General features: G+C 41.1%; 1 protein-coding gene across 1 annotated transcript in view; it reads left to right on the forward strand.

Moving 5' to 3' along the window:
- Positions 1–25,557, forward strand: part of MMRN2 (multimerin 2) — a 40,934-nt gene extending 15,377 nt beyond the window's left edge. Inside the window, exons 3-7 of the mRNA XM_066600454.1 lie at positions 1,257–1,363; positions 4,476–4,550; positions 6,338–6,493; positions 11,624–13,519; positions 20,769–25,557. Of these exons, the coding sequence (XP_066456551.1) occupies positions 1,257–1,363; positions 4,476–4,550; positions 6,338–6,493; positions 11,624–13,519; positions 20,769–21,151 (2,617 nt within the window). The 3' untranslated portion in view covers positions 21,152–25,557. The remainder of the gene's footprint in view (positions 1–1,256; positions 1,364–4,475; positions 4,551–6,337; positions 6,494–11,623; positions 13,520–20,768) is intronic.
- Positions 25,558–26,155: the final 598 nt, after the last annotated feature.

A 26,155-nucleotide genomic window follows, 5' to 3' on the forward strand; every position in this document is an offset into this window, starting at 1 on the left:
CCCCATTCAATGATTTCTGGCTACCACTTAATCAATTTTACACTGATGCACACACAGGTCTTTAATGGCTAAAGATAGTTTCCTTTCGTCCTATGTTTGACTGGGCTATGCTGAGATCCTGTTACCCCAACTTTATTAAAAGGTTGACTGCATTTCACTACAACTGTTTTTGGCAGACATATGCAACTAGTCATATATTCAATGGAACCATTTTAAATTAACAGAAGGAAAATGTTAAAAGTTGTAAATACACACTTTGGCTTTAGTGCCCAAAGCATGCACTCTATTTTGCTTATGATATACTACTAGTAATTATTAGGGCATTATAGTAGCAGTGTTTCTGGTGGCACATCACACACACAACAGCTTGATTACCACACAAGACAAACACAGCTTGGCTCCTCCCACAGCAGTAACATCACCACAAGTCCTTCAGCCCACCGGATCTCTGTGGTGGTGGTAGGTCAATGTGTTCTGTCAGGACTGCTGAGTTGTGTAGGAAATTATAGTTCCAGTGTTTCTGGTAGCTCTGCTACATAGTACATGCACACACACAGCTCTACTACACCCCACACATCACACACAGCCTGGTTCCTCCCACAGCAGTGACATCACCACAGGTCCTTTAGCCCACTGGATCTCTGTGGTGGAGGTAGATTATTGTCTTCTGTCGGGACTGCTGAGTTGCATCTTCTGAGATAATAACGGCTTAGTTGTATTCTCATTTTGTTATTTTTGTCCTCCCCTTCCAAGAGCCCTAACTGTGTTGTTCTTCTGTCGGTCAGAATCTGTGTTTTATATATGTTGTAGGACCTTCGATCACGTCACCAGGGGGCGGAGCGATGACGTTACCAGAGGTGGAGCATGAGAAGCACTCACACACAAACATACAGACAAGTGGTCGTTAGTAGTTTGATTATACCACTACTAATAGTAACATAGTATGTTAAGCCGAAAAAAGACATGTCTATCCAGTTCAGCCTATTTTCCCCTCCAACCCGCAACAATGTTGATCCAGAGAAAGTAAAAAAAAAACTGAATAATGAGGTAGAAGCCATTTTTCCTAATTTAAGAGAAAAGAATTCCTTTCTGACACCAAGTCTGGCAATCAGAATAAATCACCAACCCTGAATGTTTTCCTGCTAATGACAGTACTGCTAGTATCACAAGTAAAATGTTGCAGTAATTAGAATTATTATTAGAGAAATATCGTAGACAATAAGCATGCAAGATAAGATATTCTTCTTTCCCTTCAGGTACCGACTAGCACAAAAACCAATATATGAACTTAAGAGGAAATTCGTAACAAGTTTGGAATGGAAATGTTGTCCGGGATATACTGGCTCCACTTGTGAATATGCTGGTAAGAACAAAATAGACTGAGGATTCTGGTCCCTAGAGTGCACTATACTTAGGCTGAGCTAACCACCAATGATCTCACACAGTATATCATCTATTTACGCTGGAACAGAAATAGTTCCGTCAGATAAGATTACATCATTGTGCAAGTAGACTGGGAGGTCATTGAGCTTCTTCAATTAAAACTGAAGGTGTCTGGTTGCTATGGCAAACTCTAGGAAAAAAGAAGGTCTCTCAGCAAATGCTTAGGGCCCTTTTAGCGAGTCGTTTTCTCTCATTTTTAAATAATCGTTTACATTTTTTCATCATTTTCTCATTCAGCTCATTCGGTCCATAAATGGTCTATCAGAGGAGTCTGGAAATGCCTGGAAATGGTTTTCAATCGACTGAATGAATATCTTTTAACCCCTTAAGGACCAGATACTTTTTAGGGATTTTAGCCATGTGGTACTTTTACTGCTCTATTTTTCCTCCTTTAGCTATCAAAATTATTTTTGCTGCATTTTTTTTTCGTGACATATATGGTTTTTTGGGTTTTTTTCTTTCACTAACTTTTTTTTTCATTTTTTTTGTTTTATTGGGGGTATAAAACTAAAAAAAACATTTTTTTTAACATTTCTAGTTATTTTTTTTTAATTCGTATATTTAAGCTAAAATAAAGTGTGGGAACAGATTCCTCATTTTGCTTTGGACATTTGGTATGTAATATGTATGGTTTTGGATTACAGGGCGCATATAGTGATGGTTTTGGTTGGCGTTGGCTTTGAGTTATTTTCTTTCTTATGTATATATAGTTGTTGTATTATTCTGTAATTTTTTTTACCTATGTATGTAACTATGTTTTTTACTATCTATGTTCCCCATCACGTCATACAAGACCTCTGGGGGGGACATTCACATGTTTTTGTTTTTTTTTTAGTTTGATACTTTTCCACTGTAGCTGAGGCATCCATACGAGCCACAGTCACAGGAGAAAATATTCCCTGTAGTGACAATAGTCACTGGCCAAGTTGATCAGGGTCTGCTAGTCACTGGCAGAGCTGATCAGGGGCTCCCTGTAGCAGGGAATCCCAGCAGTCCCGTGACCCCTGGGCTCGCGTAGTGGAAGAAACACTTCCACTTTCACTTTAGTACATATCACTCTGAAGAAAGGAGGAGGCAGAAAGGGATAAAACCCACTTCTGTCTCCCCCTCCGGGTCATCAGCTGTGACTAACAGTTGACAACCTGTCCTGCTTCTGATTGATTACAGAAGCAGGGGCTTTAATCCCCGCCATAATTTTACATACGGTTGGGCTTTAAGCCCGGGACCAAGCACTGTATATTTACAGTGCTTGGTCCTAAATGGGTTAATCCCAATGACTGGCAAACAATAAACAATGATTTTTATGCCTTCATAAAATGAACGATAAGAAAACAAATTATCGTTCATCGTTCAGACGTTTGCTGTGTTTACACTGAACAGTTATCCTTAATTTTCGCACAATTCCGTGACTATTTGAACGATAACCATTACATATATTAGGGCCCTCACATGTAAGAGAGGCAGCTAATAGGCTACTGTGGGTCTCCAGAGACAGAGGGTCTAGTCTTGATTGAATATAACATTAGAAATGAGGTTTAAAATCTGTACAGGGGGTATACAACATTCTAAAGCAAGGTGGGGGAATCAACCCAAGAGTCATAGAAAGGTTTTTAGCAGCAAAGAAGCACTAATTCCTCTTGTTGATCATGGTTCGGGTTGTGTTGGTTTCAAGCACTACCAGACAGAGGTTTTACTTTAACCTTTACTATTGTGTCCCCTACTCACTGTGTACGTTCAGGTCTTTTAGACTAATGCCTGAATGCAAATATTTTTTAATATCCATTAATCAACTATTAAATTAACACCACTGAGTGATGAAGTGAATAACATAGATTATCTCATTACAATGGCATGTGTCAAGGGTTGAGATATATTAAGCAGCAAGTGAACAGTCAGTTATATTGGAAGCTGGAAAAATGGAAGCTGGATCAGATGAAATTTAATAAGAGCCAAATTGTAATGACCACACGATTGAGTGAGAACATCTCTAAGCAGGCATTGACAGTGTATCTAGTATACAGTGGTAACAGTGCCAACAGTGGTTCAAGTAAGGTCAACCAGTGGTCCAACAACATTGTTATTGATGTAAGTAGGGGGTTGAAGGCTAGTCTGTCAGTCCGACCCCACAAAAAAGCTTTAAAGGGAACCTGTCACGCTCTCACATAAACTAAGTTATGGTGCTGTTAGGGGACATGAAAGAGAGCCAAGTAAGGTATTTTTTGCACTCACCCACTCCTTGGTTCTTGAAGTACCCACCACTGGAGATCACAAACTGCACTCAAAATTTGATTATTTTCACAATGCCATGTGCATGCTCTCCTTTTCAAGTCTATGGAAGACCATGCATACGGTAACTTTGTTTCTGTGGGGACGTGGCAGGTTCCCTTTAAATGATTTGCTGCTAATGTCCTATTTCCAGATACCCTCTTCAGAGATCTTTGGATGCCCATGTAGGTCAGAGTTGTTTAGGTGGCACAGGGAGGACTAAGGCTACTCTCACACACCCGCTTTTTGCAGCAAATACTGCAGCGCTTTTAATGATATGGTAATTGTGGTACAAAGTTTCCATTGAATTCAAAGAGCCTTACAGACCTTCGCCCGATCGCAATGTTTTCTAATGCGGCAATTTTCGAGCACTGTCTGCTCAATTTTGCCACAATTAATGCACCTCATTACCCCTTAGATTGATGGGGTGCGTTAAAACCAGCTCTTGGAGGCAGTAACGTGCGTCCAAAAGCAGTGATAAAATGGCGACAAAACGCCGCGATCAAACGCTGTGTTTTGCCGACGCTATGTATGACAGTGGCCTTACACTTTATTGATTTTAATGTTATGGTTAAACCTGTGCAACTATAATACAATAAAAGCAGAATTCTGCTGATGCAAACTGGTTGTACATTTTCAAGGCTACCATGATGGATAAGAGCATTCCTCTGAGGTTGGTCCTTGGAAACAAAATGTAATAAAAATGAAAAACATAATTTTACTAACTCATCACCATATTAAAATTAACTTATACTTCACACTTACAGATCCTAATGCTATTCACATTCCGCTGGACCATATGTCCACTTCTGAGAAAGCTGAAGAATCTCCACGGAATGCAGGTAAGATTATTTTTCCCTTCAAATGATTGATAGAGGCTTTATAGTACATGCTGCAGAGTTACAATAATACTATAATATGTGGATAATAGGAAAAAATGGAAAATATGAATGTAGCAAAATATTTGTGAAGTTGACATTTCAATCTAGTTTAAAAATATATTTGCTGCTATTTAAAATAATGATGTTGTTAGCATGCAGTTGCATATATCATCCATAGGAACCAATGTATGCCACGAACTATACATTTTAATGGTAGCCAACTGTATAGTTTGAGTATTTCCAGGTGCGTATACCAAACTTTCACACAAGGCAGGATGTGAATATATCCTAACTAGAGATGAGCGAGCATACTCGCTAAGGGCAATTACTCGATCGAGCATTGCCCTTAGCGAGTACCTGCCTGCTCGAGAGAAAAGGTTCGGCTGCCGGCGTGGGTGACAGGTGAGTTGAGGCAGTGAGCAGGGGGGAGCGGGGGGGGGAGAGAGGGAGAGAGAGATCTCCCCTCCGTTCCTCCCCGCTCTCCCCTGCCGCTCCCTGCCCGCTGCCGGCAGCCGAACCTTTTCTCTCGAGCGGGCAGGTACTCGCTAAGGGCAATGCTCGATCGAGTAATTGCCCTTAGCGAATATGCTCGCTCATCTCTAATCCTAACATTATTTGAAAGCCTGTTGACTCATCAGAAGTTGCTGAGATTTTGTAGTGACGTTACTACATACAGTGATCAAACTATAAAGATTTTCTTAACCCTTTCCAGTCCAATTTGTATCCTTGTTTTCTTAGGGGGCTTACTCTTTTTCTACCGTTATACAACGGCGCTATATGCTGGTCAAAGCCAGTACTGCATGAGGTGACACGTTGGATAGGCTCCTACAGCAGAGAGGCTGGCAATATACAGTAACAGAACCCCGACGGACGTCTTCCAACATCGGAGCTATACAGCCTTAAATCATAATGTCTTCAGACGTCAGACAGTGGATTGGGAAGAGTTAACTTCTGTTTAGAAGACTTTATTAATATTTTTAAAGGGCTCTGTTGTATTCAAAACCTGTTACAGCATTCTATCCCAAACAAATGTGGCAACCAACAGCACACTATATAACACAAACTGGGTAGGACAATAAGAAAAGACAAACAAAATGCACGAGCCGCAAAGATAGGGAGTCCGGTCCCTCACTCCCAAGATGAGATATAATCAAAGAAAGTCCTGCAGCAGTATACACAGGTGCCAGAGAGATGTAATGAAAAAATCTTTATTCCTCCATGTGAACGACGTTTCGATCACGCAATGTGATCTTTCTCAAGCTTCCCTCCATGACATACCTTCTACATTTAAATATACTAACACACAATCTCCTAACCAATAATATTCAACAAACACATATGCACATATTTAGCTCACTAATAGGTGTAGGTGTCTCCGGTGCGACTCCATCTTCTAATGTCTGCATGCAGCTGTACGGTTTTTCTGCTCCAGTATTTCCATCACTTTCACTGAAATGAATGGAGCGGTGACTGTGCATGCTCAGCCATTGCTCCATTCAGAGTGGCATCACTGCTGGAGAAGAAGCAATGCCCGCAGTGACAGAAGTGCGGGACACAGGAGTCCCGTTCAGGAGATCGGTGGGGGTCTTAATGGTGAGACCCCCATCAATCAGCAAGGAATCCCCTAACCTGTGGATAGGAAATAACTTGTTATTTTGGTAAAACCCCTTTAATTTATAACAATTTCTAAACCATCACAATTATTTTTGGATTTTTGGCTATGTTAACTTCCAATTTTTTTTCTGCAGAGGTGACTGAAATAATTAAAGCTGTTGAAAGTCAAGAAAATCTATTGGAAAATATACAAAATGATATTCATCAGGCTGCTAGTCATCTTCACGATCTTCGGAATGCACTGGACAATAATGCAACCACCACACTAGGGAACAGTCAGAATCAGTCAGGTATGCTGGTTTATGGCCATTTTTTCACGGTGTGGGGCAACAATTATATGGGATAGTTTTTTTCCAGTCTGCTGATGCTGTCTTCTTAAGAAAGTACAGCTTAAAGGTGGCTCCACACGAGCGCATGCGTACATGTGCGCACAAAAGCGCGCGTTCACATACGTGCAAAAACACGCGTGAACGAAGCTCCGTGCTTTTTATATCCGTGCATGTAAGAACGTGTATTTTTAGTTGAGGCGAGCACACATAGATGCGCTCAATACCTTGCGAGTCTATCAGCACACCTGCAAATATGGACGGCGGAAGTAGCTGCACATTATGCTCTGAGCGGCTGGATTTTATTCCCGGGACAGCGAATCTTTTTATCCTCCATTTTTTCCTTTTACCACAACCATTTGAGCCAATGCCCTATCTGGTTTCTTTTCTATTCTCCACCTCCTCAGTCTGTGTGAATGAATGTTCCAGCCTTTAACCCTTTCCGATCCAATTTGTATCTTGGTTTTTCTAGGGGGCTTACTCTTTTTCTGCTGTTATACAATGGCGCTATATGCTGGCTAAAGCCAGTACTGCATGAGGTGACACATTGGATAGGCTCCGACAGCAGAAAGGCTGGCAATATACAGTAAGAGAACCCCGACGGACGTCTTCCAACATCGGAGCTGTACAGCCTCAAATCATAATGTCTTCAGACGTCAGACAGTGGATTGGAAGGGGTTAAGTCCCTTTGTTGCGTTTAAGCATGCAATTTAAGGCACTTCTAAAACGCCATTTGTATAAGCATGTGGCTTATTTTTTTTTGTTTTTCACCCTTAAACGCCTTTATTTGCAGCAATGCATGTTTATATGTTTGTTGCATGTTTTTGGCACTCGTGACATTTTGATTAATTTACCAATACATAGCGTATTGCCAGTTGTGAACACATACACATAGGCTCCCCCATGGACCTTTTTTTTAAACATTTGAAAACCAGCTACCGCAATGTTTGTGCCTATTGGGCCGACGCAGTGTTGTTTGGGTTAACTAAACCAAACACATTGTGTCATTCAGTGTGTTTGGTTGTGAGCAAAAGAGAGAACTCTACAGTGATCACCCGCACGCACACGGCACCGTTTTGGAAAAAAAAAAACACAGGCAGAGAAAGGTCCGCGGATGCACCTGCTATATGTAAAAGAAAAAAAAAAGGCATGCACGAACATACATTCCACCACCCCCCACCCCAAAAAACTGCGTACTCATTGCTACGGGCAAGCACCCACAGTATAAAGTGTTTAATGCGAAGGGAAAGCAAAAAAAAAAAACACGGTCCTTGGAAACATTTACGCCCATTGTAGTATATTGGCTCGTTCACACGGCCGGAGGGGCATGCTGCGTGTCCCATAGGAGCCAATATAAAGATCTGCACAGTACGGACCTTACAGCTGCGTATATCCTTTTTCTTGTGGTGCGCGCATTTGCACACTGCAAAAACATGGACATGTGAGCACATCACAGAAAAACAATGGCACGCATTTATGTGCTCATACATAAACACGCTCATGTGAAGCCACCCTAAGGCCTCATGTCCACGGGGAAAATCGGGCCCGCTACGGATTCTACATGTAGAATCTGCAGCGGGTCCCTCCTGCCCCGCGGACATGAGCGCTTAAAATAGGAATTTAAAAGAATTTACTCATCCGGAGCGGGCGGGGAAGGTCTTCTTTTCCTCACGGCCGGATCTTCTTTTTCGGCCGGCGGATGAACTCATCACGCCGGCGGCACGTCGCCGGCACGTCGCCGACGTGCCGCGCGCATGCGCCGGGCACATCCGCCGAGCTGAAGCAAGAAAGATCCGGCCGTGAGGAAGAGAAGACCTTCCCCGCCCGCTCCGGATGAGTAAATTCTTTTAAATTCCTATTTTAGGTCTCCCGCGGATCCGGACGGCTTCCACAGGCTTCAATAGAAGCCCGCGGGAGCCGTCCCCACGGGAGACCCGCACGAAAATGGAGCATGGTCCAGATTTTTTCATGCTCCATTTTTTTAAAAATCACTTTTATTGACCATCCGCGGGTATTTATCTACCCCGCGGGTGGTCAATGCATCCCTATGGGGTGCGGATCCGCGGGCAGGAGAAGAGTTAAAATCTGCTGCGGATTTTAATTCTTCTTTTGCCCGTGGACATGAGCCCTAAAGGTTGATTTAGATGAGCTTGCTTATGTGTGCACAAACCATTGAACCATTGGTTTCTTGTGATGTGTTTGAATTCAATGAATGGCCAAGCGCTGCCTGTCATTCAATGAATGGTTGAGTGCTGCCTGTGATTGGCTGAGCACTCAGGCAATCAGATACAGTCCTTTCAGCAGACGGAGATTTTAAATCCCCGTCTGCTGAAACAGATTCAGAGCAGTGCAGGAGAAGACAGGCTGGACACGCCAGACCCCGACAGCTGAGGAGAGGTAAGTATTTTATTTCTTTTAACACCAGATAGTAAGGATTTTCAGGGAAGGACTTATATTTAAAGCCCTTCCTTGAAATCGCTGCAGGGCTCCTGGCATCGCGATCCTCTGCCACAGCTGCCACAGCTGTGGCAGGGACTTCTTTACTCCCTGCAGGGAGTCCCCTTGTCACTGAACAAGGGAACTCCCCACGGGGAATATTTACATGGCAGCGGCGGAGAGGTGAGTATATATATATATATATGTTTGTTTTTTTGGGGTTTTTTACACAAACCAGGGATGATTTTCAGGAAGGACTTATATTTCAAGCCCTTCCCTGAAAATCATTGCAGGGATTGCCAGCATCCTATTGCGTTTAATGGGGCCATTGAAAGCAGTGCTGCACAGACCTGCATTCACGCGTGTTTTTGCACGTACGTGGACACACAGTTTTGTGCGCACGTATGTACACATACACTCATGTGAATCCACCCTAAGGTAAATGAACCCTTTATAACAAGAGTGCTTTGATCCTAAATGACCAGAGATATTTTAGAGATTTTGCGCAAGTGATGGTTTTCTAGTCATAACCATTTTATTTCTTAGGCCACCAAAATAATTTTGGCAGCACTCTTTCATGGCTCATAGTTCTATTTTTTAAGAAGTTGGTTCTTAATATGAATTGTGTTTTTTGCTTTATTTCTTTTAATTGTAATTTAAATTTGCTAATTTTCAATCTTAAATAAAGTATTAAAATAGGTTTCCCATATTGTCTCAGTCAGTTTGTTTGTATTTCGTTTTATAATTTTTTGTACCTATCTTTGTAAATATTTTTCTAACATATGTTTTAACAGACCTCTTGGGGACATTCACTCTATTCTGCAGTTTTCTACTGTAACTGATGCTTCCATAGGAGTCCCATTTACAGGAGCAAACAACCCTCTGTCATAACAATAGCTAATTCTAGAGTTCATATGTGTGTGTTAAGACGAAGCAACTCTGCCATGCCAGGTGCACCTAGCGATCAAATGATTTCTGGGTCCAATATAGGTAGCTGGCTTTTTTTAAAGCTAAAGGCCCATTTAGATGGGACGAATGTCAGGCAAGCAAAGCCCGACACCCATCTCCGCATACACTCTCTCCCGTGCTATCGTCGTTTCGCTCACAGAGTGGCCAGCAGGGGGGCCAGGAGGCTGCAGGACATTTCACTCCTTGTTCTACCCCACCCCTCTCCATTGACTTAGCATAGCAGCTGTTCAATACTGAACAGCTGCTATTTACACTTAACGATTATCGTCAGCTCATTGTTTATCGTTTATACTGCATAAACGATGGACGATGAGTTAAACAATGTTGTTCAGTGTAAATAGCAGCCATTCAGTATTGAACGCCCACTATGTTAAGTCAGTAGAGAGGGCAGGAGAGACCGAGGAGAGAAATCTCCTTCAGCCTCCCCGCTGTGAGACAGTGATACTAGCTCATGTGCAGCAGCATGAAAGGAGTATGTGCGGGGACAAATGTCGGGCATCGTTTGCCCAACATTCGTCCTGTCTAAATGGGCTTCTACTTAGCTCTCTGTAGAGTGCAAAAGAGAAAATAAAAGTGTTTATAAACTGCTTCTGTCTTCTCAGAGTCACAGACAGTCAGAAACCTGATCCCACAACCTGCTAGTATTGCGGCGGTTCTGGGATTGCTTTATTTCAAAGTAATCTGGTACAGGTTTTGTAAGTGTTTCTCTATCTTCTTGCTCTGGTGGGAGTGGTATTAGGTGAGACATGCTTGGCCTTACCTGTGGGTAATTTCTCAGGACTATTTAGCCTAGCCTGCTGCTTGGTTTCAGTGCTGTTTAATTTTAGTCTTCCTCTGACTGTGGAGGAAGCCAGAGCTTGGAATTGGATCGCCTGGGTCTAAAGACAAAGCTAAGAATAGCGGTTGTTATCTTGTTAACCCTTTCCAATCTAATTTGTATCCTGGTTTTCCTAGGAGGATTACTCTTTTTCTGCTGTTATACAACAGCGCTATATGCTGGCTAAAGCCAGAACTGCATGAGGTGACACGCTGGTAATATACAGTAAGACAACCCCGACGGCCATCTTCCAACATCGGAACTGTACAGCCTTAAATCATAATGTCTTTAGACATCGGACAGGGGATTGGAAAGGGATAATCTTGTTTGCAGCGGTATCCTCCTATCCCGCATAGGGTCAGCTAGTGGCCTAAATACATGGTTAGGTTCGCCCTTCTCAGGGCAGGTTACCTGCGTATAGGCAGGTCCTTTCCCTAAGTAGGTAGGACAGTGTTTCCCTTTTTTGCGGTTGTATTTTTAGGTTACCATTGTTTGGTGTGCATTTATATGAGTATTTCTGGTCATGGATCCAGCGTGTCCAGTTTGGACATGACAGCTAGATTGTGGGATTAAAGCTCCTGTTCCTGCAATGTACATTTCCAATGGTGTGGGATTAAAACCAAGGGCCAAGCAACAAATGTTAATGGGTAATTATATCATTCCGATTATATTATCATTTATTTCTATCATCTCAAGTTGAAATCCAACTTTTTATTCAGAACATTTAACAAAGTGAGTGGAGGACAGCTTAGACATATTGTATGTGACGGTCAGCATAAACATTACTGTATACTCCAAGAACTAGGTGTAAAAATATATATTGTTAAAGCATTGCAGTGCATTTATTACAATAGTGTATATTTATATTACAGAAATAAATGACCGGCTTGTCCGTGAATTAGTACTACCACACGTTGAAAATTTCCTCAAAGCTCATTTCATCCCCATATGGACCAACTTTAATAGAAGTCTGCAAAATCTTACTGGTATGGTCAAGAACCTTTCTGAAAGTGTTGAGATTAACAGAAGAACATTGAACATATTCCTGGAGAATTCTGTACCAAAGAAAGACCTTTATGAGCTAGGGACTAAATTTGAGTCAAAAATTCAAGAAAATGTTGACAAACTTGAACAATTGAAACAACAGATAGATAACAACTTTCACGCTCAACAAACTGGGATACAGCATAATTTGACCATGATGAAGGCTGATACAGATGCAAAATTGAAAAGGAATTTGAAGTTCCAACAGTCACAATATTCCTATTTAAACTTTAGCATTGGAGAGCTCAATAGAGGACAGGAGCAAATTCAAGATGATATTGTAGATTTGACTCGAAATATCACATCACTTTGTTCTTCAAGACAAGGAGAGGCATCTTGCATTGCAAATTACCAAGTAAATGAAACCCTCATGGCACACGAGAAGCAGATTATGGATTTATTGACAGAGTCAGAGGCAGCTTTTGAAAATATTAATATTCTGGAGAAATGGTTAAAGACACTCCGTACTGATTTTAATGAGAACTCTGGGAAAGTCCAGATGCAGTTCATGGAGAAAAGCCTCATTATGGAAGAAATCAAAGATCTAATACAGAGACAAATAATGGAACTTAATGACACTCTTATCAGTATACAAAATGGTAGTGATGAGTTATTCAACCATTGTGACTGCCAAAAAATGAATTTGGACATAATTGCTCTTGAGGAAATACAACGGAACTTCTCAAATCAATTAAGAGATATTTTATATCGACTAGAAGATGTCAAACAGAAGGAAGGAAGTTCAAAAACATATCTGCAATATTCTGTAGAAGACCTATCACAAGCCCTACAGTTTAACCGTGAATCTCTTGCATCACAACAAGAACAAGGACGGAAGTTAACGCTGATCATGTCTCAGCTGCAAACCCAAATGAGAAACCTTACCGATGATGTCAAACTTATTAAGATGGAAAATGGTCTAATCCACAACCATATTAATCATCTAGACAATTCTTTCAGTTCTCTTCTAGAAGATGCAACAAGACATGAAAGAGTGTTGGAAGCTCTCCTTGGTGAAGAAGCTCTTGAACTTCTCTCCGAAGATAATCCAGAAGCTATGTATATGACTGTTATTAAAATGAATGAAGTTCTTAACAGCACTTTGCAAATGCTCGAGAAGCAGCTGCTTAATGCAGACTCCTTAAGTGAGCGTTTGCAGTTCTTGGAGATGCACTATGGAAACCAAAATTCTCCTGATTCCTCTACCATTTTCAACGTTGAGCAACCTAATGAAGGAAAAACACTTGATGGTCCCTTCCAGAGAGGCAGTTTAGAGCACATGGAGCCCAATCATGAAGCGTCTAGAGACAATGATGCTAATGAATCTGAATACAATGATATTATGATCTTGAAAAAGGATCTTGATCATCTGCGTGTGAAGGTGAATGATCTAGAGTCTTCTTTCTCCAGTTTACCTAATTCCAAGAATGACACCTTTGTAGATGCTTTAAAACCGCTTAACAGCTCAATTATCTCCATGACATTGGACATTGAAAACTTAAGAGAGCTTTATAATAAACATATTCACTTATTCCATAAGATATTTGGAAATTATGAAGCTCTTATTTCCTCAGATGTGCCTCTGGACATTGAAAAGCTCAAATCATTCATTGATAAAAAAATAAAAAAAAGACAAAAAGGAGGAGATACACAAAGTAAAAAACAAGCTACAAAGGACAATGAAGAACATTGGCAATCCGATGAAACAGCACTACCCCATCAAGGTTTGTAGTTTCAGCTTTACCATTCTTGTTTTATACTTTTCTATTTTATGTTATGCTCTGCATTTTCCATTGCAGATTTGCATGCAGAAAATTTGGAGTGCATTAGGGTATGTTCCCACGGTGGAAATGGCAGTGAATTAGAAAATTCTGCCTCTAAAAGCTGCGTCAAAATCTGCAGTTTTTGGCACCAATACGCAAATGAAATGTGCCCTGTCAATGGCCAAAATTCAGGTGTGGAATTCCAACGCAAAAACAAGTGTTTCCACAATTTTCTGTATCAAGAAGTGATATATCAATTCTTAAGAATCATAAAATCGTAGAGTTGGAAGGGACCTCCCGAGTCATCTGGTCCAACCCCTGCTCAGTGCAGAATTCTCTAAGTTATCCCCTTTAGATGTCTGTTCAGCCTTTGTTTGAACACTTCCATTGAAGGAGAACTCACCACCTTCCATGGTGACCTGTTCTACTCAATGATCAGCCTCACTGTCAGAGTTTTTTCTAATATCTAATTTGTGTCTTCTCTCTTCTTGACTTGGAAACACAAATTTCTGTTCCAGAATTCCACATGTGGATTTTGCCCATTGACAGGGCAAATTCCACTTGCAGATCAGTGGCACATACTGTATCAGAAAGACTCAGATTTTGATGCGGTTTTTAGATGCAGAATTGGCAGCTGAAAATTCCACAGCGAATTACACCATGCTAATGTAGTGTGTATTTTCTATACGCAAATCCGAAGTGAAAAGTACACAGCATATCCACTGGAAAGCTACACAGAAATCCATGGAACGCATTTATATTTTGCAGTAAGAATCTTTATAGATTTTTGGCTGTAAATATGTCCCATGTGCACTCAGCCTTAAAGCAACATTCTGGATCTTCACCCTGAAGTATAGTAGTGTATTAGAAGAATAATAAAAGATGGTGATATTCAAGTCCCCTAGAGGGACAAAAATAAAAAAATGTAAAATACATATATTTTTTAATTTAAAAAAACTGTCAAATCCACGTTTTCCCCTTCACTAAGTAAAAAAAAAGATCACAAATCTGATATCGCTACATTCATAATAAGTTAGTGCATTATTTAATCTGCATGGTGCACGCCATGAAAACTAATGCAAAAAACATGGTGAAAATAGCAGATTTGGTCCATCGTACCTTACAAAAAATGGAATAGAAAGCTGCTAAAACATAGTATGGATGAACAAATGATATCATTAAAAAGTACAACTCATTCCACAAAAATAAAACCCTCAAACAGCATAGTTGACAAAAAAACAAAACTGTTTGGGGTCTTTGAATGCAACAACTTAAGAAAATACATTTGAATGTTCGAGAGCTGCCTGTTATTGGCCGAGCGCCTCGGCCATCAGAAGCAGCTCTTTCAGCAGGTGGGGATTTTAATTCCCCGCCTGCTGAAAGAACTTCAGTGCAGAGCTGGGGACGACGGAGATAGTTTTTTGTTTTTTTTTCAAGTTTTTTTTTTTTATTAGGAAAGGGTTTATATTTAAAGCCCTTCCCCGAAAAACAATTAAAGGGTATCGGCAGCTGGATCCTCCACCACAGCTGTCATCTATGACAGCTGTGGTAGGGAATTATTTATTCCCCACGGGGATGACAAACTCCTTTGCCGCATCTATGCTTTAGCAAATCAGAAGCAGCTCTTTCAGCAGGTGGGGATTTTTATTCCCCGCCTGCTGAAAGAACTTCAGTGCAGAGCCGGGGACAGTGGGGACAGGATGCGGCTGAGCCCCGGCAGCTGAAGAAAGGTGAGTGTGATTTTTTTTTTTTACTTTTTACACCAGTTTGGGTTGTTTTTCAGGGAAGGGTTAATATTTAAAGCCCTTCACTGAAAAACAATTAAGGGGTGCCAGCAGCTGGATCCTCTACCGCTGCTGTCATCTGTGACAGCTGCACTAGGGAATTCTTTATTCCCCACCGTGATGACAAACTACTTTGCCGCATCTGTCACATCTGTGACATGTGCAGCAGGGAATTCTTTATTCCCCTGGAGAGGAAGAAAACATCTGCCGCATGTGGCAGATGTGTTCTTTATCCCCACTGGGGACATGGCAGTGGTGGACAGGTAAGTATACATATATATTTTTATTTACTTATTTACACTAATAGGGATTATTTTCATGGAAGAGCTTATATGTAAAGCTCTTCCCTTTAAATCACTTCAGGGGTGCTGGCAGACCATTGCCTTCTGTGGAGCCACCGGCAGCAGCCGTGGCTCCATTGTAGGCAATGTACGGACCTTCATACACGCATGTTCTTGCGCCTACATGGGTGCGCACCTATGTACGCATGCGCACACGCTCGTGTGAATCCACCCTAAGGGGGTGAACAAATTTTTGTAGCAATACAATTAGGTGAGAAATTTTGATTTTTTTTTTAGATATTCAAGAAGTTCTTATTTAGTCAAGAATGCCTGTGTATAGTGCCATAGAATATGGTGGTACTATTTAAATCACATATAATAATAGTGGTGAACACTGTTCTGCCATATTCTGCCGAGAAATGATTTGCTATTTTCAGATGTAACTGAGAACTCTGTAAGTAACAAAGGCAGGAAGCTGCTGATAATGTCAAAATGCAATTATATGGCAATGAAAAGTATGCAGGACGTTATATTGCTAAAGAAAGACCACAGACAAAACTTAGAAACTGTTGGGTCAGAGGAGGCAGTACATGACACAGATTCCAAAAAAAGCCACACAAGCCTTGCACTAGGCACAAAACAATCCGGGCAGGTATTGGGGTGGGGGTGCAAAATTATGGCATGTCATGTTTAAACTCAAATATCTCCTTTATATAAATTTATTTATTTTTTTACTTGGAAGGGACATAACAAATGTTTATGTAAATATGTTGGAATGTTCTTGACCATTTTCTAATGCTTGATTAAGGGCTAATGCCCACTGTTGGATTTCTGCCCCATTTCATGCAGCGGAAATCTGCAGCACTATCCCGCAGCTATTAGGTTCTATTGAACCTAATAGCTCAATGTTTATGCTGTGGAATTCTACCGCAGAATTCCGCAGCGTGAAAGAAATCACGGCATGCTCTAAATGATGCGGAAAAATGCTCGCCCGGCTTCCATTGTAGATAATGGAAGCCATCTGTCACACGATAATTTTGCTGTAAGCACAGCGTAAGTATTGTGTGATTATGTGTTACCACTATAGATGAGCGAGTATACTCGCCAAAGGCAATTGCTCGAGCGAGCATTGGCGTTAGCGAGTATCTCCCCTGCTCGAGACTGCAGGTTCGGGTGCCAGCAGCGGGCACGGAGCTGCGGGGGAGAGCGGGGCGGAACGGAGGGGAGATCTCTCTCTCTCCCCCGCTCCCTCCTGCTGATAGCCGCTACTCACCGCTCCCCCGCGCCGGCACCCGAACCTGCAGTCTCGAGCGGGGGAGATACTCGCTAAAGGCAATGCTCGCTCGAGCAATTGCCTTTAGCGAGTATACTCGCTCATCTCTAGTTACCGCCCATGGCTGGCCACGTCATCACCCACTGCCGGTGCATCATGTGCTATACTGCACATACACATTGACACGGCAGATGAGATACACGCAGCGGATCCAGAGAGGTGAGTAGGGGTGTTTGGGGGCACCATGTCGGACTCCGCTGCGCAGAGTCTGTCACATCCATGGGCATGAGGCCTAAAAAAATATCCTAGAGAAATAGAAATATGATTTTGCAGCTTATACAATGCATTAGAGGTACGGCTAGGGACACATAGTATACCTTAATTATAAAAGTATTATCAGAGGGTTTGTCTCATCTGCTCATTTGACAATGTATGTGTAGTGGCCCAGAACCTATATTCCTGGCCCCTCCATAAATGTCATGCATGTAATATCTTGTGTAGATGCACTGTGCTAACCGTCTAGTCATTTATGTATATTGCACAGCTGCAGCAAATGAAGAGTTAATGTCTGCATGAGTCTGGGATTTGTCTGCAGATGTAACAATTCATGCCCTGTCATATGGTATGCTTGAGATTATAAGTATAAGTGATTTGGGTGTGGAGGTCAGTCAGTCAGAGAGTTCATCAGAGAGTGGGGTTCCGTTCTGACCTGGTCTGGTGTTGTCTTGATTTTGAGTGGAGTGCCAGGCACATGGGGGTACCATCAACTTCCATGTGGTGAATAATAGAAGAAGAGGATCTGTTCCCTGAACCATGCTATGCCAGGGACCATCCTGAGTTCCTCCCAGACCCTCTTTCTCTGTGTTAACTGCATTGGTGTATTGTTGTGCTTTTGTAAAGTATTCCAGTTACCTACTGTAAAGTTTGACCAGGCCCTGACCATTCCCAGGGACTAAGGCATTTAACTAATATACAGTGTGTGGACTTGTCTTATTATTGCCGAAGCCATATTCCGGTGAAAAGGGAACGCTGGCAATGGGAAGGAGACTGGTGGGTGCCACCATGACCCATGACGGCTTTACCCTCCCAGCTCTCTCGCGTGGGCCTTGTATTCTGAGTGGACCATCCGGGTCACCACATATGTCTAGCCACTGTTCAATGATCTTTATATGAAATATGATGAGTTTTCTTAAAGTTGTAGCTAGGTTTCCCTTCACCTTCGGCAGAGTCAGTTTGCTGTCTTAGCCCTCTATCAATATACCCTGACCAAGGCAGAATGATTTGTTAATGCCCTCTTATACCCAGGGCACATGCCCCTCCCATACCTACAACTCAGCTTTCTCATAATGTAGTATATTATTAACTACTCTTCCCTTTTTCATTAGCCATATATTATTTATGAACATGATAATTTCAAGCTATATGACTAGACGGAGTTATTTGTAATCTACTTGAGACTTTCATAAGTAACAATTCTCTAATAATTCATTCTTTTTATTTCTTTTAAACTTTTGACAACTTACAGAACTGTAGAAATGTCTTCTTTGCCGTTTAGATCTGCCAATTCATTACATCAGCCTGTGGTCCATCAGTGAGCTGTAGAATAAGGGTCCATTCAAATGGCCAATGCTCCTATCCAATTGCTGTTGTCCAAATGTTTTGCACACCGCTCTTAGACCCATAGCAGTCAATTAGGCTATTCACATGAGCATTTTCTGCATGTTCTTTTCTGGTAAGATTTATGGACCAGAATCAGACTTGCAAAGTTCCCTACCTGCGGTATGTGTCCATGTGCTGTCCGATACGAGTAACGTCTGAGAATCTCGCAATTGCCCATCTTAATGCACCCTAAAGATCATGTCATCTGATAATTTAGTTGGTAAAAAGCAGTATTTCAAATTTCTTCCAGATTAGAGGAATGCTCCCATATTTATTTCCAATAATGACATATTAGGAAATTGCTATTTATGCGGTTCCTTAATAAATTATGTAAAGTGTTTCAAATGCTGGAGCTTTGCTTTCAATCTCTGATTCCTGTAGAAGTGCATATTTATCTCAAATTACATACTCCTGCAAGGTAAATTATGTATGCAAAGCTATTGAATTCAATCAGCATTTGAAAAGTCTCAGCATCCAGTATTTACAGTGAGCAAAAAAAAGTTGGGACGCTGTGTAAAATGTAAAGAAATGAAAAGAAAAAAAAGAATACAATGATTTGGAAATGTCATCTAACCAAATTTTATTCACAATAGAACACAGAAAATATCAGAAGGTGAAAATATTCTTGACATTTCATTAAAAAAAGTAACTCATATAGAAATTGATGGCAGCAACACATCTCAAAAACATTAGGACAGGGTTAAAAAGTAATGGTACTAATGAAAAACAGCTGGAGGGTCAATTTTCTACTTAATCACATGATTGTGTATCAAAAGAGCATGTTAGAGAGGCAGAGTCTCAGGGGTTCACCAATTTGTGAAAAACTTTGTCTTAAAATTGTGGATCAATTTCAGAAAAAAATGTTCTTCAATGTAAAATTGAGAAGCGTTTTGATATTCCCACCATCTACAGCACATATTATGATGCAAATATTCAGGGAATTTGAAGAAATTCATGTGTAGAAGAGACAAGGCTGATAGTCAATATTGGATGGTCGAGATCTATGGACCCACAGGCATCAATGCATTAAAAACAGGCCTGATTTTATAATATACATTACTGCATGTACTCGGGAATACTTCCAGAAATCATTGTCAGTGAACACAGTTCTTCAAGCGATCTACAAATGGAAGGTAAAGCTGTATCAAGCAGAGAAGAAACCATATATCAAGACAAGACTCAAGAAGAGATGGACCACCTAGCTTGCTATCAACGCACAGTTCAAAATACTGCATCTATGATGGTATGGGGTGGCATTAGTGCTATGGTATGGGCAGCTTACACATCCTGGAACAACATATGCTCCATTCACACAATGTCTCTTTCAGGGAAGGCTTATATATGTCAGCAAGACAATGCTAAACCCAATACTGCATTCATCACAACAGCATGGCTTCATAGAAGAAGAGTCCGGGATGAACCGGCCATCTGCAGTCCAGACCTTTCACCAATAGAAAACATTTGGCAGATTATAAAAAGAAAAATCCAGCAAAGAAAACGCAGGACTGTGGAGCGACTAGAATCCTACATCAGACAAGAACGGGACAACATTCCTCTCCCAAAACTCCAGCAATTGGTCTCCTAACTTCTCAGACGTCTACAGACTGTTATAAGAAGAGGGGATATGCTACACAATGGTAGACATGGCCCGGCCCAACTTTTGTGAGATGTGTTGCTGCCATCAATTTCGAAATTAGTTTTTTTTTTATGAAATGGAAAAATGTCTCCCTTCCCCCACTGATATATGTTCTATGTTTTAGTGTGAATAAAATTTGGGTAGATGAAATTTCAAAATCATTACATTCTATTTTCCTTCACATTTATTTACATTTTACACAGCAGCCCAACTTTTTTGTTGAAATTTTACAAGAAAAAGTGCAAAATCCTCTAGAAACCTTTTTACTGGTGAAGCTGAGTTAAAAACCATCAAAGCGACCGTTACTTATGGCATTGAGAATTGAAGCACTTTTGGAGAGCACATATTTGTGCGGGTTTTCAGCACACACTAAAGTGGAGGCCAGACCAACCTGATATGGGCTTCCCTCTCTCCAAGGCTTAATAGCAACCACATAGACAGTTTATTTGGTGCCTTTGTGCTTTGAGTTAATTTACCCTTTAAGAAAGCTATATTATATATAATATGTCTAAAATGTAATGTGCTGTGCATTGTATGGTGTCTGCAAGTTAACTGTTCATGGTGTGTTTTCTTTTAGATCCTCTTGTTGCATTCCGTGCAGGTTTTTCTGCTGGTGCCGAAGGAGCAAAAATTATTAGATTTAATACCATTGATCTGAATTACGGAGATGTGTTTTCCTCAGAAGATGGCCACTTCACGGCTCCATACAGTGGAGTTTACGTCTTCTCAATAAGTGTGGATTTTGGTATTGGTAAAGGGCTTGGACATCTGGTCTTTAATGGAGGGTACAGAATTGCTCTTCACAAGAGCAGCACTGAGCCAGCAGAAAGCATTAAGCACCAATTTGCAGTTGTGGAGCTGAAAAAAGGGGAGAAGGTTTGGTTTGAACTACTTCAAGGGTCAATTAAGACGAACACGCTGGGAACTACTTTGTCCGGCTATCTTGTATTCAAAACGTGAGCTCAGAGCAAGAAGACATTCGTGAGAAATCTTCCACAGTTGCTTCTAAGGATCATCGAATCTGAAAAACAGAATGCAGTTTGCTTTATTTTACCAAACCTGCTTCCACAAAGGATGGCAGTAAACATTCTGCTGTTGTCAGTTCATATGCTTTCCAGTCCAAATCTTTCATCATGTGTTCCTCCTTAATGAGGATCTTTCAGTTTTCCCGACACATTTATTTTGGTCTACTGGTATTCCTGATTAAATAATTTAGGGTCATCTTGTGTTGTGCTACTCCTCTGTTACGCCTCCTGGAAATGTTTGAACTAAAATGACAACTGGGCATTACCATTTCCCTTGTCAATAAGGTGTGTCCCTTCACAGTCTACATAGTCAGCAGTGACTGGGTGGACAGTGTTAGCATGTGCATGGACACACCTTATTGATGAGGAGTGGTAATAACCAATTTATTCATACTTTTCCAGAAGGAATAAGAGAATGCTGTATGATCCCATTCTGCAGAAAATGACAATGTTGATGCGTAAGTATTTACAGGGTTCTGTCATTAGAAAAAAAATCTATACTTACCTATTCCTCCCCAGACAGTCTTCTTACCAGATCTTCACCTCACCGATCTTCTCCTGGCTCCTCCAGTCCCCCAGGTTACCTCACTGCAAGCAAGCCAGATCCTCTTCTTCCTCTGATGTAGCGTACATTCGCTACACTGTCTAGCAGGAAGTGCCGAATCCTCTCCACGAGTGTTCATATACTATTCGTATGCTATATACTATATGAATTATCGCATCGAGACACCGCGCATGCGCAGTTACGGCAATAATCCGTGCTTAGGTGCTAAAGCAAGCTGCCCTACTAGGCAGTGAACGCTATGTCACTAGTGACCTGCAGGAAGTGAACTGTAGTGAATTGATGCTATATAACAGGAAGAAGAAGATCCATAACAGGAAGGGTGACCCGGAGACTTCAGGAGCCAGGAGAAGATCGGTGAGGAGAAGATCTGTAAAGAAGTCTGCTGGGGAGGAATAGGTAAGCATAGAATTTTTTTTTTCTAATGACAAAACTCCTTTAATGAAGCAGACATGTCAGCAGAGCCCATAGATCCTCTTTAGGTTCAGGCCAGTCTAAGGAACCTTTCACTAAGAATGGAATTAGTCTGCTCGAACATTTCTGCGTCACAATGTTATCCCTATTGGGCTTGAATTACTCACAAGTTAAAATCTGCACATCTTTACTTCAAAACCACAAAATTCAATTCTAGAGCTTTCTGCTGCGAAATTATGGACGTCTTGCGGAATTGTTCAAGCCGATTCCTAACATACAGAAGATACTAAAGTCTGCAGAAAAGAATGCAAAAAATCCTGCAACATGTTCTGCAGAACGTATTCTATAGTTAAAAATGCAACAAAATCCGCTCTAGTTGACAAAATCTGCATCTGTGCTGCGTCCTGCGGACAATTCCGTCCCGTGTAAAGCGCCCAAATGGGAATCATTTCATTAAAGAAATTGTCTGTACTCGGAAACATTCATTAATTCTGTTTCGTTAACAACAGGAAACAAAATTACCGTAGTGGACTTTCTGTGGTTACTGTAGGGGCGCCATCTTCATCACTTGCTATAACCATTCTTAAACATGACTGAGTATATTTTATTATCATATTGCCTGTTATTTTCCACCACGTGCTAAAAAGTGAGAAGGTTTCAGCTGCCCTCTACAGACAATGAGCAGAGGCAGCTGTACACTGGAAAAACAAGAGAATTGTGTGTATTACATATATAACGCCATGCAAAGACCAGCGCCGTTTGTGTCCGGCTACAGCTCTTATGCAGACTTGTGCGTCTTCATGGCTGCAGACTAAAAGTCTTCGTATTGTGATCTCGCAGTTATGTGTTACTGCTCCTTCCTTTTTTAGGGCTTCTTCAGTTGGGCGTAAGTGCAACTACACTCACCGCTATGGCGTATGGTTATGCATGAAGGGTTGGGTTTTTTCCAGACTTCAAACTTCACGCTAGTGCACGCAAAATTTTACACAAAAAAAAAAAAAAGCAGAAAGATAGGTCCTGTCCCTCTCGCATGTAGTATTAACGGGTGAGAATTCACGGCCATATAACTGGACAAAATCACACCCATATGTTTAAGCTCTTTGTGTCTGTAGATCAGCAGGAAGGTGAGGCTCATGACTGCAGTAACTCTCTAAACACCAGGCATGTTTGTCATATGTTACTCTAGTTCTGCATAGGGAAAGATAGTTTGAATCAAGACTATTTACAAAATTGATTCATTTTAAATGCATTTTTTGCAATAAAACATGGATGTAAAAGGAGTACATAACCTTCAGGGCTCCACTAGTGCATTCACTTATGAACTCTGCACTTTATATATTAGCAACTAATAGTGTAATAACATTTAATCAATGATAAAATACTTTGCACACACATTAAGGCACTGACAATCATTAGAAGTAGATCACAACAGACTGCTAAGGGATAACTTTTAGGACTAGCAGAATAACCCAGGTTCGGACAGGTCTATTTGGTCTAACCTTTTGCTGTTAAAAATTTAAGGCCCTTTTACATACAACGATTATTGCTCAGATTTGCTCAAAAGCCATCTTTTGAGCGATAATCGTTGTGTGTAAATGTGCCCATCTTTTACTTTTCTGCCAAACGATGATTTTATGTTCAGCATAAAATCCATTGTTCAGCAGAAGAGCTGATAGCACGGACTTCACGCTGTGTTCTCTATGGGGAGCGCTGATAACATTGTCTTAACTGTCAGCCCTGCGGTATAACAAAGGGAATGTATTCAGAGAACAGACCATTTGCTGTACTCTGAATATAGCTCCCTGCGGCTCACACACATTAATAAGCTACTAATTGGCATTAGTACCATTTAGTAGTTTATGCAAAATGATCGCTCAAAAGCCATCTTTCGAACAATCATCTTTGAGTGTAAAAGGGTCTTTAGTTTGCTACTGATAAGAAGCCACCAAAATAAAGTACAGTCCGTCCACCACAAGTAAAGAAAAATGGCTGGTTGCTATGTGCAAAAATTTGAACTCTCGCAAGTGGTGTCCCGAAGGCATTTTAGTTAGGGGGGTTTAAATTAGGGGGAGACCCCCACTTTGAGAGGACCTCCTGTATTAAAATGATTACGTGAACTATATTTACTCCTCCATGGCTGCTGGGATCCAGCTCTGCAGTCCCGCTGTGTTCCTGGTGAATCCTCATAGAAAACATAAAAAAGTGGCAGCAAACTGTGAAAATCAGATGAAAGAACCTTTTTTCCTCCATATTTTTAAGAAAAAGCTATGTTTCGACCTCTCTCGGTCTTTATCACATTTTATTCCTGGTAATTGTTGTGACAGAGGATGTAACATCAAATCAGTGGACCACTGCAGAATCACTGCTTGGTCTCCTGGCATCGGTGCTCACATCCTGACCACTATGATGCCAGGAATTCAGGAATGTAATGCTGCAGCTGTCATCTGATTTACTGTGACATCACCCGTCACAGCAATCACTAGGACCACAGCAGTGCTTCATAGCTGCATTCCAGTGACCGTAGCAGGGTAGATATTTCAATTCTATCCGTTCAGTCTTGTCCGACTCTTGGATGCTCTATAGGCCAGTCCTCTCCATGCTTCTCTATTCTCTACAGCTGCTTTCAATTGGCTGGTGTCCATTCCCGTGTCCTTCTTGATGATGTCCAGCCAATGTGTCTTTTGTCTTCTCTTTTTCTTAATATAGTTCACTTTATTATTTTAATACAGGGGGCCTGTGGTAGCCAGAAAACCCCTTTAATATTTATGTTTGTATTCTGATGTTTTAAGCCTATGTAGAGAGCGGTAGAGAGCTGAAAGCCGGTCTAGAACCCTTTGAAGCACCTGATTTACCAATGTGGCAAAGTTGGTGCAGATTGGTCCAGCTGTTTGGCTGTGCATAAGAATAGCGGAAATTCATATATGTATGGGAAACCTCTTTAGTGAATACAAACGGCAATCTATTTAGTTCCACTGACACTTATATAGGTCAAAAATTTCTGGAACTAACTAAGCATGATAGTTACAAGTAAAATCTCCATTGTCCCTAATCATGTTAGATGTCTGTACATATAGTTGCTCTCTATCCTCTACCCTTTGTGTCAGTCATTTACCGGTTTCTTTTCCTCCTCACTTATTTATTGCATGTAGATAGCAGCTGAATAGAAATATTGAATGCAATGTTTTATTGTTTCCTTTATTTTTGTTATATGAAAATTAAAATTTAGGCTGAAAATCTGTATATGTAAGTGGATGAACACAATGTTTGTTGTGTGCTGGAAATATTCTATGTATTGGTGAAAGGTGTACATTATATAATATAATAAAGTATAATACATAGGTGCTCTGGAAGCACTTAACACCCTGCCGCATCATCACTTAGAAGTCTCAATTTTTGGAATAAAAAGCTCCTCCCCTAATGGTCACTGAGGTGCTGTCCAAGAATGGTACATGGTGGCTACTTGGACTCGGTTGAAGGACAATTCTTCCTAGTATACACATTGGAACCATATTGGATAATTACAGATGGTCTTCAAGCAAATAACGTCTGAGTAAAAGGGCTTTTGGATGCAACTATATTGTTCAAAAATACAAGCGAAAGTGAGGGACGTTATCTGGGGAACCGGCAGCCAATTACAGGCTGCAAACTCACCTGGCCATGCAGTCCTCCCTTCCTCTGAGAGAGTGCAGTTGTGATTGGTCACAACTGCAGTCTGTCAGTGTACTGTCGGCCACGTGATTGGTCTGGCCGACTGTGCACTGACATGTCAGGGAGCAAAGTCAGCAGACCATACACTGCAACGAGGTATGCACTGCATGTAATCATGTATTCATAGCTAGTATAAGTTATACCAGCTGTGCATATAATTATATACAAGAGATACCCAATGTTACATCCGCCGAGAACACCTCGCCGCAGCATGGATGCAGGAGTGGTATCGCATTCAAACAGGACGCACTGGCT

The sequence above is a fragment of the Eleutherodactylus coqui genome, chromosome 4, assembly GCF_035609145.1.
Source record: "Eleutherodactylus coqui strain aEleCoq1 chromosome 4, aEleCoq1.hap1, whole genome shotgun sequence".
Classification (NCBI taxonomy): Eukaryota; Metazoa; Chordata; class Amphibia; order Anura; family Eleutherodactylidae; genus Eleutherodactylus; species Eleutherodactylus coqui.